The sequence below is a fragment of the Nycticebus coucang genome, chromosome 9 (genome assembly GCF_027406575.1).
Source record: "Nycticebus coucang isolate mNycCou1 chromosome 9, mNycCou1.pri, whole genome shotgun sequence".
Lineage (NCBI taxonomy): Eukaryota > Metazoa > Chordata > Mammalia > Primates > Lorisidae > Nycticebus > Nycticebus coucang.
This window is the reverse complement of record NC_069788.1, coordinates 65,894,819-65,911,017: the sequence shown is the minus strand read 5'-3', so window position 1 is coordinate 65,911,017 and position 16,199 is coordinate 65,894,819. Positions and strand designations below refer to the sequence as shown.

General features: G+C 41.4%; 3 protein-coding genes across 4 annotated transcripts in view; 2 read left to right on the top strand and 1 right to left on the bottom strand.

The window, feature by feature from the left end:
- SIRT5 (sirtuin 5) overlaps positions 1 to 4,078 on the top strand; it is a 38,064-nt gene extending 33,986 nt beyond the window's left edge. The window contains exon 9 of the mRNA XM_053603515.1: positions 3,964 to 4,078. Coding sequence (XP_053459490.1) covers positions 3,964 to 4,039 — 76 coding nt within the window. The 3' untranslated portion in view covers positions 4,040 to 4,078. The remainder of the gene's footprint in view (positions 1 to 3,963) is intronic.
- Positions 4,079 to 6,815: 2,737 nt separating this feature from the next.
- On the top strand, positions 6,816 to 14,226 carry NOL7 (nucleolar protein 7). The gene is made up of 8 exons (XM_053603516.1): positions 6,816 to 8,403; positions 8,490 to 8,550; positions 9,214 to 9,272; positions 10,721 to 10,752; positions 11,010 to 11,091; positions 12,336 to 12,457; positions 12,542 to 12,619; positions 12,877 to 14,226. Exons 1-8 carry the CDS (start codon positions 8,141 to 8,143, stop codon positions 12,951 to 12,953), a joined length of 774 nt encoding a protein of 257 aa, XP_053459491.1. The 5' UTR covers positions 6,816 to 8,140; the 3' UTR covers positions 12,954 to 14,226.
- The window catches only part of RANBP9 (RAN binding protein 9), a 114,005-nt gene continuing 111,861 nt past the window's right edge, over positions 14,056 to 16,199 (bottom strand). For both annotated transcript variants that reach the window (XM_053603510.1, XM_053603511.1), the window contains exon 14: positions 14,056 to 15,053. In XM_053603510.1, the coding sequence (XP_053459485.1) occupies positions 14,923 to 15,053 (131 nt within the window). In that variant the 3' untranslated portion in view covers positions 14,056 to 14,922. The remainder of the gene's footprint in view (positions 15,054 to 16,199) is intronic.

Here is a 16,199-nt window from a genome sequence, read left to right as displayed (position 1 = left end):
CCTCAAACTCTTGGGCTTAAGCGATTCTCTTGCCTCAGCCTCCCAAGTAGCTGGGACTTCAGGCACCCACCACAGTGCCCAGCTATTTTTTGTTGCAGTTGTCATTGTTACTTAGCTGGCCGAGGCAGAGTTCAAACCTGCTGGCCTCAGTGTATGTGGCCAGCACCATAACCACTGTGCTATGGGGGCCAAGCCAAGAAATAAATGTTTTGATTAATAATTCCAAGAGTAAAATTTTATTTAAAAAACATGCCTTAATATATGAATAGGACATAGGTTTTACGAGTTCATCCACGTATCTATGGTTAAGAATCGTGTATTGTTAAAAGGAGATAATTCCTGTTGTTCCTCCTATAGTCGTCACCACAAACAAACTGTCAAGATTGGGTTTTGTTTTGTTAAAAAAATTTTTCAAGACAGGGTCTTGCTTATTGCCCTGGCTTGGCCTCTGAAAGTGGTACGATTATAGGCATGAGCCACTGCACTGGGCCCGTGATCAGGTTAATTGACTCAATGCAGTGAAGGAGACTGCACCCCAGTAGAACTGTGGAGTGTGTCCCTAAAGAAAATGATAGAGATGGGCGGCGCCTGTGGCTCTACGGAGTAGGATGCCGGCCCCATATGCCGGAGGTGGCAGGTTCAAACCCAGCCCCGCCCAAAAACTGCAAATAAAAATAAAAGAAAGAAAATGATAGAGCTGTTACAGGAATTGTGGGGAGGATGGAATCTAAGTGCAATTTAAGTGTTGAGAGACTTAGAGCAATTCAGAGGGCTGTGTGCAAAGGAGTCAACATCCAGTCTGGCTGGCAAAGTAAGCCAGGTCCTGTTTCCTTAGAAATTGCAAAGTTAAGGTAAATGTGGAATGTCATGTCCAAAAACCCTTCCCTTGAAGCTCTGCACCTGGGTCAGAACTCCAGCCTGCTTCTTCCTGTCAATTCTCAGGCATGAGGGGATATTTCATTCGTTTACTGCTATAATTTCAAACAGCAGAGTTTCTGGTAGTATGATTTTAGAGAACAATGTCAATTCTCAGTTTTTGCTTTTTATATGTTAAGTGCTGAGAAACGTAGGGCACCTAAACTCCAAGCATGGAAGGAATTTTGATATGGCATTGCCACTCAGATTTGGATTACCTTCCAAGTTACATGCCAAAATACAGGGAATAATTTTGAATCACATTTAGTGATCTGTTCATGGACAATTCTATCAGACCCTCTTTTAACTCTATTGAAAGCAAGAACGAAAGCATCCAACTTGAAGGACGACGTGTTACCTAGCCTGTTTGTTTTCTCAGATCCACACCAATATTCCAGACATCCCTTTATTTGGCACTTGATAGGTTTTCACACTTGGTGAGGCAGAACCATTGAATATCTGGGATGCGTGAGAGGTCTGGCTTGGTTTTATAAAGTGGGAGGAAGGTAAATGCGTAAAGGGGCACTTGAAAGTCACTTTCTAAGGAAAGCGCATAGGTGGAAAGTGAGGATCTGGGCACTCCCCCATGCCTGGCTGTAACTCTTGGGTGACCACTGTGCTGTAGGGGGGCTTTCTAGCAGCCAGTGCTGTGTATGCCATGGGTGGCAGAAGGCCTGGAGATGACATTGGTTAGGGCTGTCCAGTCAGTGGCCTTCCCTTGAGAGAAGGGAGTATTTGAGGGCTAAGGTAGTCACAATTTGTATTGTATCAAGAATATCAATAAATTACCTGGAGGAAATGCCTTTTTCTATTTTTACTTGTGCTCAACTGGTTTTCTCATTAATGATGAGAAAAATCTTGCTTTTTAAATTGTTTTTACCCCCCTCTCCTTTCTCTTGAAGGAAACAAAAATCATCCCCCCCCTTTTCTCCCACTTCTTTTCTCTTCCCCTTTCTAACAAAAAGTCAGAGGCCAGTTAGTTATAAAGTCCAGTGGATGGTTTGAGAGGCTTATTGACCCAGCTAAAATCCCTATCATCTTAGGGTATGAGGTTTTTTTTCCTCTTGCACTCAGAACAACATGTGAATGCTGTTTTAATACAATGTATGTATTAAAATATACAAATTGTACAATGTATGTACCAGGTCAGACAGTTAAGTTTGTGAACATACCACCGTGCACGTATGTGGGCAGCACTGTACAAACAACTCTGTAAGGTTTTGTAACCTTGGCATATCAGTGTTTCACGGCTGTGTTCATGTGGATGTGTGGCAGCCTCTTGCTGAGTGGTGTACATTATTGCTTTTGCATGTTTTTGTGTGCTGTCACAAGACATCAGAGCTTGAATTAGAGCAATGAATAAACATTAAATTTCTTGTTAAACTTGGCAAGACTGGAAGTGAAATCAGGGACATGTTAGTCTAAATGTATGGGGATAATGCTATGAAGAAAACGGCAGTATCCCGAATGGATTAAATGTTTTTCTGAGGAGAGAGAAAGCGTCACTGATGAAGAGAGGACCAGGTGGCTGGTAACAAGCAGAGATGACAAAAACATTGCAAAAATTTGTTGAATTGTGGGTTAAGACTTTTTGCTGACTGTGAGAAGCACAGCAGAGCAAGTAAACATAGCTAGAGAAACATCTTTTAGGAGCCGAGGAGTCAAGCCACTAGAGAAACATCTTAAGTGAAACTCTTGGCATGAGAAAAGTGTGTGCAAAAATGGTCCCAGAGGAGCTTGCTGATGAACAGAAGCAAAGGAGAGTTGAACTTGGCCAAGATCTTTTGGTGAGGCAAGACAATGTTTTGGGCCATGATGTTGCTGATGATGAAACATGGGTGTACCAATACAACCCTGAAAGAAAGCATCAACGTGCACAATGGAAGTCAGCCAATTCTCCATGACCAAAAAGTTCCATCAGACCAAATTAAGAATCAAAATGATGTTGCTAACCTTTTCTCATATCAGAGGGATTATTCATTATGAATTTGCACCAACTGGACAAACAGTTGATCAGGTTTATTATTTGGACCTACTAAAAAGGATGTGCATGTATTATTTGTACTTGTAAAAGATGAAAATGACCTAAACTTTTAACCAATAACTCATGGCTCTTGCATCATGACAGTGCCCCAGCTCACCTGGCAGTGTTTGTGAACATTGTAAACAAATAACTGTATTAGAACACCCTCCCTACTCACCTTATCTGGCCCCCAGTGACTTTTTTTCTTTAGCTGAAGATAAAGGAAATATTAAAACGAAGACATTTTGATGATATTCAGGACATCCAGGGTAATATATGGGTCACTATGAAAGTTTTCAGTCTGTGTTATGGTCCATTATTTCACTTCCAAGAAACAGCCGTCAGTGTCCTTTCTGGTTCACCCACGCAAGTTTCAACTTGCTTAGCTTATCAGTGTTGCTGGGAGGGCTTCATTTGTTTCTGTTCATGTAGATTTTACATTTCTTGATTTTTGTGTATCTCAAAATTTTCATAATGACCCACGTACGACAACAGCTCTGATGGCCATTCCAGAAAAAGTGTTCCAAAATTGCTTTGACAGCTAGGCTAGGTACTGGCATGGATGCATAGCTTCCCAAGGGGAAAACTCTGAAGGTGACTGTAGTGATAGTCAGCAGTGAGGCATGCAGCACTTTTTCTAGGACGCGTTTGTGTACTTAATTGTCAGGCCTTGCATATTCTTTAACTTAAAATTTCAATCATGAGTGGGGCAATACAATCACAAAATGCACTTTACAATCATGTCTCCTACCCATTGAAATAAAATTCCTATTTGCAGCACATACAAATTCTAGATAATTGCTTCTCAAAATTGCCTTCGTCACAGAGGCCAACCTATGGTGAAGTGCTATAGCTTGAGTTGTCAGAAACTAGAAAGAAGTGAGTACAAAAATCCAGAATACCATGTTTATGAGAATTGCGATTTTACTTTGGATGTAACTTAAGAAGTGGGTACTTCTGAAGAAGTTTGTTCCATTTGCTAACCTCTACCTCCTAACTCCCCCTGTCTGCTCCTTGTCTTTCAGGTTTCATTTCCAGGGACCCTGTGGTACAACTCTTCCTGAAGCGCTTGCCCCTCATGAAAATGAAACTGTTTCTTAAGTCTCCTAGGAAAGAGAAAATATAGTATGTCTAAGAACTGGACCACACACAGGATAAACTGTCTTGTGGGTAGTGAGTGAACTATTGGACCATCTAAAAATATCCCCTGATTCCCTGGCAGGAATCCAAGCTGTTGGTAAATGGTGGGAAACTTAGAGGTTGCAAGAGCAAATGTATTTAAGAAGTCAAGATGACTGTGGGATATGGTGGCTCGTGCCTATAATCCTAGCACTCTGGGAGGCCGAACTGGGTGGAGCTCAGGAGTTTGAGACCAGCCCCGGCAAGAGGAAGACCCTATGTCTACTAAAAGTAGAAAAAAACTAGCTGAGCTTTGTGGAAGCGCCTGTCAGTCATCCCAGCTACTCAGGAGGCTTGAGGCAAGAGGAACTCTTGAGCCCAAGGGTTTGAGGTTGCCGTGAGCCATAGCACCACAGCATTCTACCCAGGGTGACAGAGTGAGACTCTGTCACAAAAAAAAAAAAGGCAAACAAAAAGAAGCTAGAGAACTGTGAAGTGAATTCATGCTGTCTGATTGAACTGAAGCATAAGATACCTTTGATGTATTTGGTTGGTTATTGGGAGGGAACAAATGTTCTAATTGTCTAAAAGATGTAATTTTCCTGATTCTATTTTTGCCAAAGATAGAAATAAAGGGGTAAAACCCTGGCATTCAATTTTGATCTTTGAATTAGTTTTAGTGGAAAATAAAGTCATTCTCTTTTATTCTATAAAGATGTTACCCCAGGAAATGTCTTTGCAGGAGGCTTTTTCTTTGCAGCAGCATTTACCTTGTCTGCTTTTCCTCAGAGAACAGGAGGAGAAAGCTGACTGCAGGAATTGGGTGCAAGGGTGGAAGAGAAAAATACTGACAAAGGAGAACAGCAGGAGAATGATGTATATGTGGGCCTGAGGAATAACAGCTCGGCTCGGCACCCATAGCTCAGTGAGTAGGGCACTGGCCACATATACCGAGGCTGGCGGGTTCGAGCCTGGTGGGCCTGCTAAACAATGACAACTGCAACCAAAAAATAGCCGGGTGTTGTGGCGGGCACTTGTAGTCCCAGCTACTCAGGAGGCTGAGGCAAGAGAATCGCTTAAGCCCAAGAGTTGGAGGTTGATGTGAGCTGTGACGCCATAGCACTCTACCAAAGGCAACATAGTGAGACTTGTCTCAAAAAACAAAACAAAACAAAAAAACAGCTGGCTAAAATTTTGCTGTGGCCATCTTAGCAGCCAGGAGGAAAAGGAAGGTGATGGCTGACTGTTTCTCACCATTATAAAGACAGAAGCATGCAGTCTCTGTGGGGTCTGCCAACCTTTCCCAGACACTCAATTCTGAAGGGGGTTTTTCCCAAGGGAACTGATGCCCTTACTACTTTGGAGTAAGTGATAAGAACATAATTCTTTCCATAAGCCCCATCAGCTAATTTACCACTTGGGGGCCCTTAGAATGCCTGCTACCCAGCAAGCATGAGGCAACTGACTGGGAGGAGTGGACATGACCAACAGTGTATGCAGGTCAGTCCTTGGGTCAGGTGGGCCGTGGGTGATTATGTATCTCTGCCACTTGCAAAATTGCATTTACTAGTATACTCTTGGCTTTTGTTAAAATAGGCAGCAAGGCACTGTCATAGAGCATTCGCAAGTCATAACTTTTAATAAGTCCCAAATACCCTTTGTGTGGGGAAAAGGGATGTTTGCAGACTCTAGGGAGTCTGGAGAACCAGCCAGGCACCCTGAGAGCGTGATTCACACTTTATTTGGGTGGGCAAGAGATACACACTGAGGGTACTGCTAAAAGCTGTAATTAAGTTCTGTAACGCATAAAATAGTTTTTGTACACAAAATACTGTAATACATACAATGCAGTTTTTTGTACATACAATACTATCACTCACTTCTTTTTTTTTTTATTTTTTGAGACAGAGCCTCAAGCTGTGGCCCTGGGTAGAGTGCCATGGCATCACAGCTCACAGCAACCTCCAACTCCTGGACTCAAGCGATTCTCCTGCCTCTGCCTCCCAAGTAGCTGGGACTATAGGCGCCCACAACGCCTGGCTATTTTTTGGTTGCAGCCGTCATTGTTGTTTGGTGGGCCTGGGCTGGATTCTAACCCGCCAGCTCAGGCATATGTGGCTGGCACCTTAGCCACTTGAGCCACAGGCACTGAGCCTACTATCACTTTTAATAGCTTTGTTGCTAAGACGTTGCCAATTAACTCCATATATTTTTCTCCTATTAGCACCCTACCTCAGGTAGTCTGATTATATTTTGATTTGTAATTTCTATTTTTTTTATTTGTAATTTCTAACTGACCAAGGCCCAGAGGTCTCAAAACTGTTCTTTGCAACTCCTCTCATACTGGACCTTTGGTTCCAGCAGCATTTTTCCTTGTGTTTTGTCATTTTTGTTCATGTTTCATTTTGTCATTTTTTTTATTTTTTGAGACAGTCTCACTATGTCGCCTTTGGTAGAGTGGTGTCACAGCTCACAGCAACCTCCAACTTTTATGCTTAAGTGATTCTCTTGCCTCAGCCTCCCAAGTAGCTGGGACTACAGACCCCCGCCACGATGCCGGGCTATTTTTCTGCAGCAGTTGTCATTATTGGCCCAGGCTGGGTTTGAACCCACCACCCTTGGTGTATGTGGCTGGCGCTGTAACCACTGTGCTACGGGCGCTGAGCCTATTTTGTCATTTTTAAATTGGGAATTGCTTCTAAATCAGAAAAAAATTGAAAATACAAAATACACATGAGATAGAATTATTCAACTTACCATTGATTAAACATTTGCTATATAATAGACATTAGAAATAAAATGGTTAGGAAAACCTGGATCTTAAGGAGTTCACAGAATGGATGGGAAACCCGTCATGTAAATTACTATACAATGTGGAAACTACAGGAATAGAAATTTGTGGAAGCCTCAGAGACTAGTACAATTAGAGATGGGCAGAGTGGGAAAGGGATGGACACTGAAGGTGCTTGAAGTCAGGCTGGGTGGGAGTTTTTGAAGTCTAAGTTCTGCATGACGCAGTGCCTGTCAGTAGAGGGACGTAGGAGTGGGAAACAGCTTCATTTGTTCAAAGAATCATGAGTCATTCAGTACTGTATAACAGGGTAAGGGAGATAAACACCGCGATCACAAAGGGACTTGTATGTCCAGAACAAAAACCAGTAGGACCGCCATAGCTGATCACCACCCTACACTCACCCCTCCTTGAGTTGACCTGATCTTCATAGGCTGGACATGCACCGCATGTACTGTAGGCCTCGTTCTTTATGTTGACCAGTTGGTTACATTCCCTTGGCTGGTCAACTTACACCGATTCTACTGCAAGAAGTGTGTATACCACAAAACTAATGTTCATTCAGAAGGTAACGGTGAAGTTATTCTTGCAAAAAAAAAAAAAAGATATTTATTCAGCATATGCGTAGGACCAGCCGCTGTTCCACGTCGTGGGGTCGCGAGGGGAACCAGACACGGGCCCCACTTTGAGCTCACGCCCTGACGGGGAGCCAGACAATGAATTATCAGAGTGGGCTGGTTAGGAGCAGAGCTGCCGTCGCCGGGCACGCGTCAGGTGCTGAAGCCTTATTTAAGCCGGGGTCTGTGGACCTCAGCTGGGCCGGAGACGGCAGGAGCAATAACGTCCTTCCCCTGGAGCGCTTCTGCTCCGGTGAAAGCCCCCTCCTTGGGGAATGAGTCAATCGACAACTGTCCACGAACTGGACTGACCACGCGGCGACACAGCGACTGGGCCCGCGTTTATCGGGTTTCTGGGAATCGGCGCGCCAGCCCTGTCTTGACAAGAGCAGCCAGCGAATTTCCCCTGCCTGGAAATTAAGCCCCTCTGCAGCAGCACCGCAGGTGGAGCATTTAGGGGTGGCCTCCCGCCGGCGTCTCGGGAGCCGGGTGGGAGCGTCTCACCCGCAGACCTCAGGCCACGCCCTTTTCTCTTTTGGTACCTGCACCGCCTCCTGTAGAGGGGCCTCCGAACCTGCAGGGGGCGACGGAACCCCCTGTCGCTCTCTGGTCACGTCACGCTCCGCTTGAGGCTGTTTCCGGGTCAGAAATCAACCGGTCCTGTGTTCATGGGCCATGGTGCAGCTGCGACCGCGAGCGTCCCGCGCCCCGGCGTCGGCGGAGGCGATGGTGGACGAGAGTCAGCCGGCCTCGGAGGAGGAGGCGGAACATGGCTTGTTGCTCGGGCAGCCCAGCAGCGGCGCAGCCGCCGAGCCCCTGGAGGAAGACGAGGAAGGAGAAGACGAGTTTGACGACGAGGCCCCGGAGGAGCTGACTTTCGCCAGCGCCCAGGCGGAGGCCAGAGAAGAGGAACGGCGAGTGCGGGAGACAGTGCGCAGGTTCGGAGCTGGCGCCGGGCGGGGAGAACTGCCCCTTCCCGTACCGCTTGCCCTTCCCCTTGCTGACCTGTCACCGCTTCTCCCAGGGATAAAACGCTCCTGAAGGAGAAGAGGAAGCGACGCGAGGAGCTGTTTATCGAACAAAAGGTTAGAGGGCAAGAAGGCGTTTCATTTTTAAACCAGCCCTGATTGGGTAGAATTCCCGTGTTTGATGCAATTTGGGCTGCTACGATATTGGGATGGGAAAAAAAATCACTAATGTTTCTTCTGACATTGATAAGAAAGATGCTTGTGCCCTTTGCTGTCCACCAATTGAAAATAGGACTTGGAAAAGTGAATTTGAAACCACAAGTGTTAGATGGAGACCTAACTCTTTTGACACTTACCTGGCTATGACACCTTACTCATTTGGCTTTAAAGAGGTAGTTTCCTTATCTGAAACTAGGTTGCTGTGAAGATGAGGTGATTTGTAGAGTACGATTACTTTGCTGTGTGTTTCCTGGCACCTTTGATCATAGAGAAAACTCCAGATACATATGATTAACTGCTGTCAATTTTCAGTGACCTGAGGGTTGGCATAGTGTGGGCACCCTTTCCAATTTTCAAGTCTTCCAGAGAATGTAGAATCAGTTCTGAGATTTGTGGACCCCGTTTCCCCACCGCTTACAGATAGTGGGAGTGGTATGCAGCCTAATTCATTTACTTGTCTAGATGTAGGGCTGTCCTTATAACGGGTATCTTCAAAAGCAACTCTGGACATAATTCTTCTGTACATCACTTCTTATTTTTAAATGTCTTTATTTCAAAAAGAAAAGAAAACTCCTTCCAGATACTATTCTAGAGAAGTTAACTACAGCTTCACAGACCAGGTAAGTAATGAATCTTGAACTACATACTGGTACATTTGTTTGAAGTCATATAATTGAAGAAGTTGTAGAGCCTAAATTAAAAAAGTACACAGCAAGGCCAGGTGCAGGGGCTCACACCTGGAATCCCACCACTCTGGGAGGCCAAGGCGGGTGGATTGTCTGAGCTCAGGAGTTGGGAGACCAGCCTGAGCAAGAGTGAGACCCTGTCTTTAAAAAAGTGCTGTAGTCCCAGCTACTTGGGAGACTGAGGCAAGACGGTCGTTTGAGCCCAAGAGTTTGAGGTTGCTGTGAGCTATGATGCCAGGGTGACAAAGCGAGACTCTTCTTTCAATACACAGTGGTATTTAATTTGGTGGGAAAGATGGAGGTAATATTAAACTTAATTTTATTTGTTTGCTATTTATTTTTGTTTATTCCCATAGGTGACTGACTCCAGCCTCTAGTTTCCTGATCCCAGTGTGTTCGTTCAATAAATTCTGAGTGCCTGTCATTGTGATAGGGTTGGTTGATGGTGGTGAATAAGTGTTTTGAAGTTTATCATCTAGTGGAATAGCAGACATTTAGCCACAGGCTTTTGAAACTTATGCCACCAGCCTGCTGTTCTTATTTCCCATTTTATTTAGCAGCTTTGGTGTTTTATGGTTTAAAGCCAAAGCTGTCGTTGTCTCATGGAATCAGGCAAACTATTTGGATTTTTTTTCTACCCCCTTTTTCTTCCTTCATGTTTTAAATTCAGCAGTTAAACCCCTTTTTACCTAGGCCATGGTCCCCAAATTTTTAGTAAAAGAACTTTACCGAAGAGTCATTCATTCAGATCTTGAATACATTAAACATACAAGCAGATCTATTAGATTTGGTGGCAAATTCCCTTTCCCCTCTCAGAATTTAGGGCATTCACATCTACATTCCCATTCAGTTGCTCTTTCATCACTTCTAGTGTCCTTTGTACTCTGCATGTATGTTGTATTTTGTATTCTGTATTCTTATATTGCATTTTATTTCCATTAGATTACAGACCTTTTGAAGCTGGTCTATCTCCTGTGTCTAAACTGTTGATTAACCCTTTGTGATTTCTCCAAGCAAAATGAGTCAGGCCTATTCTTTTCCCTGCATATTCTAAATATTGTACTATATAACTTGTTCTTAAGGCTTTCCCTTAGTGGTAACTCTTATCACTCATGGGGTTCTACTGCTTTGGAAGCCTCCTAATATGCTTTCAAATTTAAAATTGCAAAGACACTCCAATCCTAGTAAGATTAGTTTGTTGATTTGGAGTTAGTGGAAGTGCATTGGGGACTGACTTTTGCTTTCCAAAGATCCTGAAGTAAAGATTGAGGATGATAATGAAAGAGGGGTATTTTATTTGTAAACCCAGATGAAATACTGTAACAAGTTTTGAGTAACCTTTGATCTGCCATTCCAGTCAGTGATTCTGTTTTTTTCTTCAGCATAAAGAAATCACCAGCAAAGTTAAAAGAAGGTATGAACTATTCTAACTTAAATAACTTCTCATGTAAATAAATGTCAGGGGCACTTGTAGAGCTTTTCAGTCAAATATGATTGGCCCTTAGAGAGCATGGGCCTGGCAAAGGTTAGCTGGAGCCTGTTCCTAGTATATATTACAAATAAAAACCATAACTAGATGGGGTATAAGTGGATATCTGAAGCAAACTCAGTAAATGTTTCTGATGTATTTTTACATAAATGGTAATTAGAAAATGTAACTTAATTTTTTAGTTAATTTGCAAAAGAAAAATGAAGAGTGTGAAAAAGGAAGTGATTCCAAGAAAGTTAAAGTACAAAAAGTACAGTCTGTCAGGTAATGAGCCTTTTTTTCCCTCATGTGGGATAGGGAAAATATTTTAATTAGTAGACTATTTAGGATTGGATCCTCTATGGAAAAATATGAGGTTTTTTTTTTGTTGTCTGTTTTGCAGTTTTTGGCCGGGGCTGGTTTGAACCCGCCACCTCCGGCATATGGGGCTGGCGCCCTACTCCTTTGAGCCACAGGCGCCGCCCGAAAAATGAGTTTTGATAATGAAAAACTCACTTGAATAACGTCATTGAATTATCATTTGAATAATCTGTCTTTACAGGTCCTGTGGGTCAAGTTCACATTGTTTTTTTTTTTTTTGAGAAAATTTTTATTTCATGTATCCCAGTGGATGTTATTTCAAGATACACTGTAACCTGTTGTCAGCACTTCAGACCTACTAGCCATTCACTTTTTATAGCAGTGTGATTTGTTCTCTGTGACCTCTGAATGGTCTGTGTCACCCACCCTTAATGGTGGAGGGTATGCCAAAGCAAAGATAGTTATTCCTAGAAGGGCATTCACCATAGTGGTCAGTCATCATTGGCCTTTCTTCAAAAGAAATCCAACATTTCCCTGAAAATGTGGCTTCATCTTCTACTCTTATGGGTCCAAGTAAGTCACAGAGAAAGCAACTACTGCTATTGGAATTTGGCCCACATGGTTGATTATCTACAACTGCATCCAGTTCAGCTTGGGGTCTGGTCCGGGTCCTTACTTATAAAATGACAAATTTGTTTTAGCCTCAGAATCAAATTAAAAGTGCAAGACCATAAGAGGAGTTTGTTGTGATATGTTGAACTCATATTTGGCCCAATTTATGTGGTGTAATGGATTTGGAAATAATGATTGGCAACTCTGGTGGATGCATTTCCAGGAATAGCTTTCAGTTCCCTTTTATTAGATGTAGCAGAACAATTTCCTGTTAAATAATATGTTTTGACTTTTGGTTTTAGTATATTTTAGTACAAATATCCAGGGACCTGTTCTTCAGTTAAATGTTAAATACAAATCTGAAAGAGATAAATTGTTTAACTGAACCAAAATTTAAAATATTTGCTCTACTAAAATGTACGTTACCCTATTTCTTGTAAAATAGCTCTGTAATTTAATCTATGCATATACAAAATTAGAAATTTCATTTATCACTATGACGAAAATGTTTTATTTTGAAAGTAAGCATGTATCATCCTCATTATTTTGACCTTTTGTATCGATAACCAGCCTTGACCTTTTGTATTGATAACCAGCCAAAATAAAAGCTATGTGTCTGTAAGGCTAAAAGACCAAGATCTGAGAGATTCAAGGCAGCAAGCAGCCCAAGCCTTCATACACAATTCTTTATATGGTCCAGGAACCAACCGAACTACTGGTAATTTTCTTATCAACTGTTTTTCTCACTTTTTACTGTGAATAAAACAGAAATAATAAACGATCTTCTCTTCTCTTCTTCTAGTTAATAAGTTCCTGTCTCTTGCCAACAAGAGGTTACCAGTGAAAAAGGCTGCAGCCCAATTTTTGAATAATTCTTGGGGTAAGATCCAACTTTATCCTGTTGTCTCTGATGGCTTTATTATGTTATTTTGAAAGAGGTAGTTCATAACTTTTTCCCTTATAATGGCTTATAAATATTTTGTTACATTTTAAAGTTGCTTTTGAAAATAGGTCAATGTGTAGTATATAATAGGCCTCATTTTTATATTTATATAGAATCATGAAAAACATTTTGAATTATGTTTCTTGGGCATTTTGTGTATCTCTTATCTTACTGCATAAAACTTCCTATTCTAGGAACCCAGAAAAAACAAAATGCCAAGAAGTTTAAAAGACGATGGATGATCCGAAAGATGAGAACTCCTAGGAAGTAAACTGAAGCTAAATGAAAAGTCTGTATTGAAATTTAAAGATATTTAAAGGACCAACTTCTCTGAAATAAAAAATCAAATAAAGAAATCATTCATAAATCACTTTAAAAGGTCATTATAAAAACTATACAAATCTACTTAGAAGTACTTGGCCACATTTTATCCTTATGGAGTATGCCTTATAGTCTTTGAGGCTCCTAGAAGATGAAAAGAAATGAGTTTTCCTTTCTTTTTACACATTTAACTGAATGCAAGCAATACCCCCACCAGCAATAGCAACTCTTCTATTCCCATCACCCCCTGACCCAGGTGGGCATGTGGCAGGAAGATGGAAGAAGAACAGACATCAGAAAAGACTTCTCAATGGCTGTGCTCTTGAAGTTTTGGTGCAACTTTCACAAAATGCTGCTTTGTGATATTCCTCAGGGAATATGAGGAAGTAATTGTGAAAGAATGCAGAATCTTAGTATAGATTTAAGTATCTGTTCTTCTTACAAAGATTCAGCACACAAAATATAACTGACGAACACCTTTACCAAACTGAAGGATCAGGATAGTCTGAACAGCTTTTTAAATTTTACTTGGCTGGGTACAATGGTTCATGCCTGTAATCCTAGCACTTTGGGAGGCCAAGTGGGCAGCATAGTAAACCTACAAAAAGATTTTTTTAAAAATTAGCCAGGTGTGGTGGCACACACCTGTAGTCCTAGCTCCCTGAGAAGCTGAGGTGGGAGGATCACTTGAGCCCAAGGGTTGAGCTTACTGTGAACTATGATAATACCATTGCACTCTAAGCCTGGGTAACAGAGCCAAGACTCTGTCACAAAATAAATAAGTTGTACTTTTAACCAGTTTTGAGTTTTGCTTGACTGGCAAGTTTCACATGCCATATTGTGACTGAAAATAAGAAGTTAAATTTCCTTTTGTCTTTCTATACCCCCTACAATGTCAGGTTTGACTCCAGTCCAAGGAAGTCAGTAAACTGAAGTCTTAGCCTGAAGAAATCAGGTTAACAGTAGAAGCCATTAATTGTATCTGTTCTAATTTCATATTAATTGTAAGAAGTACACAAGTACCTAACATATTAATTCAACTGACACTAGTATCTGTAGAAGTAAATTTTTAATGGCTGGTTAATTATATCACTACATTTTTATTGCAATATAGTACTCATTTAAGCACTTAAAAATGGAAGGTGTACAAAGATTAAATTAAGACACGGTAAATTGACTAAATATTTGGTTTTTATATAAATAAAGGTCATAACCACACTGTTGACATGTAATACTGTTATAGTACAACAGTTAAACTTGTGAGTCTACAACAGAAGTCATCTGTAGTTAAACAGGAAACAAAGTTGAAAAAGACCATGTTAAAACAAAACTACTGGGACTTAACAGGTCGGGATTGTAAGTAGCAACAAACATATTCACTCAGCTCCTGAGTATTTCAAGTTTTACAGTACACATTAAAAATGATTTCTTCCATCAACACTATAAATTCAAACTGTCGGATGTTTATGCATTTTGCAAGTTACACTGATTGAATGCTTATATGGGAGTGGGGGTCGGAACATCTCCCAATTTGAAGTTTACATTACCCACATGCTAACACAAACACAACTTGTTCCATTTCCTTCCCCTCTCTCTACCCCCACAAAGGCGGCAGGATTTTTTGGTTTCTTTTAGGTAATTGTTTTAAAGGATTTGTGATGATCAATTTGAATGTCTGTCTGAAATTCAGTAATATTTAACTCTTAGACAACTAAGAGGTTAAAGATGGAAAATAATTTCTCCTAACACTAAGTTAGAAAATCATTTGCATCATGCTGTAAACTAGGAAGCAATGTAAAGCGACAAAAACCTGTCCCCAGTACATAATTAAAAAAATCTAAATTTCAAATCAGCAGAGCTGGTCTACTTCCATGTTGACTATATGCCACAATATAAGTGTGAGCTCTTGAAATGCATAGCTAATGTAGGTAGTCTTCCACTGTAGCAAATGCACAGGATCCAATTCCTGATCGAGCCATCAGTCCTAGACATTGTGTGGCCTGTCCCATTGCTAGGGCCAGTGGAGGTTGCTTTGGCAGATTGTGGGTTTCTGAGGAAAAGTGATTAAAAAATAGAAATAGTAATTAGCAATCAAGATATATTTTTAAAAAATCTCCATCAGGAAAATAATTGCGTTACTCAGAAAATTACCAATGCTATACCATTCTTAACTACCTTCTAGCAATAGTAGTCTGTAAATAAACGCTGCTGTGACAAGGCAGTATGGCTATTAGGTACTCATTCCACTGTAAGAAAACTCTTGCAGAATTAGACTTTAAAAATATCAGGTATTTGGGCAGTGCCTGTGGCTCAGTGAGTAGGTCCCCAGCCCCATATACCCAGGGTTCAAACCTACCCCCAGCCAAACTGCAACAAAAAAATAGCCGGGCATTCTGTCAGGAACCTGTAGTCCCAGCTACTCGGGAGGCTGAGGCAAGAGAATCGCTTAAGCCCAGGAGTTGGAGGTTGCTGTGAGCTGTGACGCCACAGCACCCTACTGAGGGCGATAAAGTGAGACTGTGTCTTAAAAAAAAAATTTTTTTTTAAGTTAGTAAAAACTGTCAAATATTCAAAAAGCTGTTTAATACCCATGATAACTATGATGGGGGAAATATGTAACTTGTGATCTGATATTTGGAGTAGAGAATAAGAAATATTTAGTATTTCTCTACTACTTGACCAAAGTCCATTGACATTATTGAAAAAGGCACTGGGTTTTCATTATAAGTTTCCACTGGTGGATTCTCCCACTTCCATGGACAGGACGCAGCTGAGGCTGCCTAGGTGTCTCCAAGGGATAGTGTGAATGACATCGGGATGGTCAGGAGCAGGTGGTGGTGGTGACAGAGAACACAGCAAAGCCACCCGATAATTTTGGAGGTACACAGATTGGTGAGAAAGTTTTAAGAAAGTGGTCTGTGGGTTAAGATTATTAAAGTGCTGACTTAAAAACTTTTAACACTGAAAAGGAAAAATCTTTCTAAAAATGCCTAACAGGTTCACAGGATAATCTTGCTCAAAGGTAATCATCCAAAGGGTATGTTATAAATTTTGGGCAAAGGAAGCATCTGGTTTTAAGTATCCTTAATTTTTTTTGACATATGAAACTTACTCATCCATAGACATTTAATAATTTTGCAGGAATTATATACACTTAATAAATGTAAGCACTCCTTACAGCTGAACCCAGATAGCA

Coding starts and splice junctions, on each gene's coding strand:
- NOL7 (XM_053603516.1), top strand. CDS start 8,141: ATGGTGCAGCTGCGACCGCGAGCGTCCCGCGCCCCGGCGTCGGCGGAG. Junction 9,273..10,720: donor ACTACAGCTTCACAGACCAG/GTAAGTAATGAA, acceptor TTTTTTCTTCAG/CATAAAGAAATCACCAGCAA. Junction 12,458..12,541: donor AGGAACCAACCGAACTACTG/GTAATTTTCTTA, acceptor CTCTTCTTCTAG/TTAATAAGTTCCTGTCTCTT.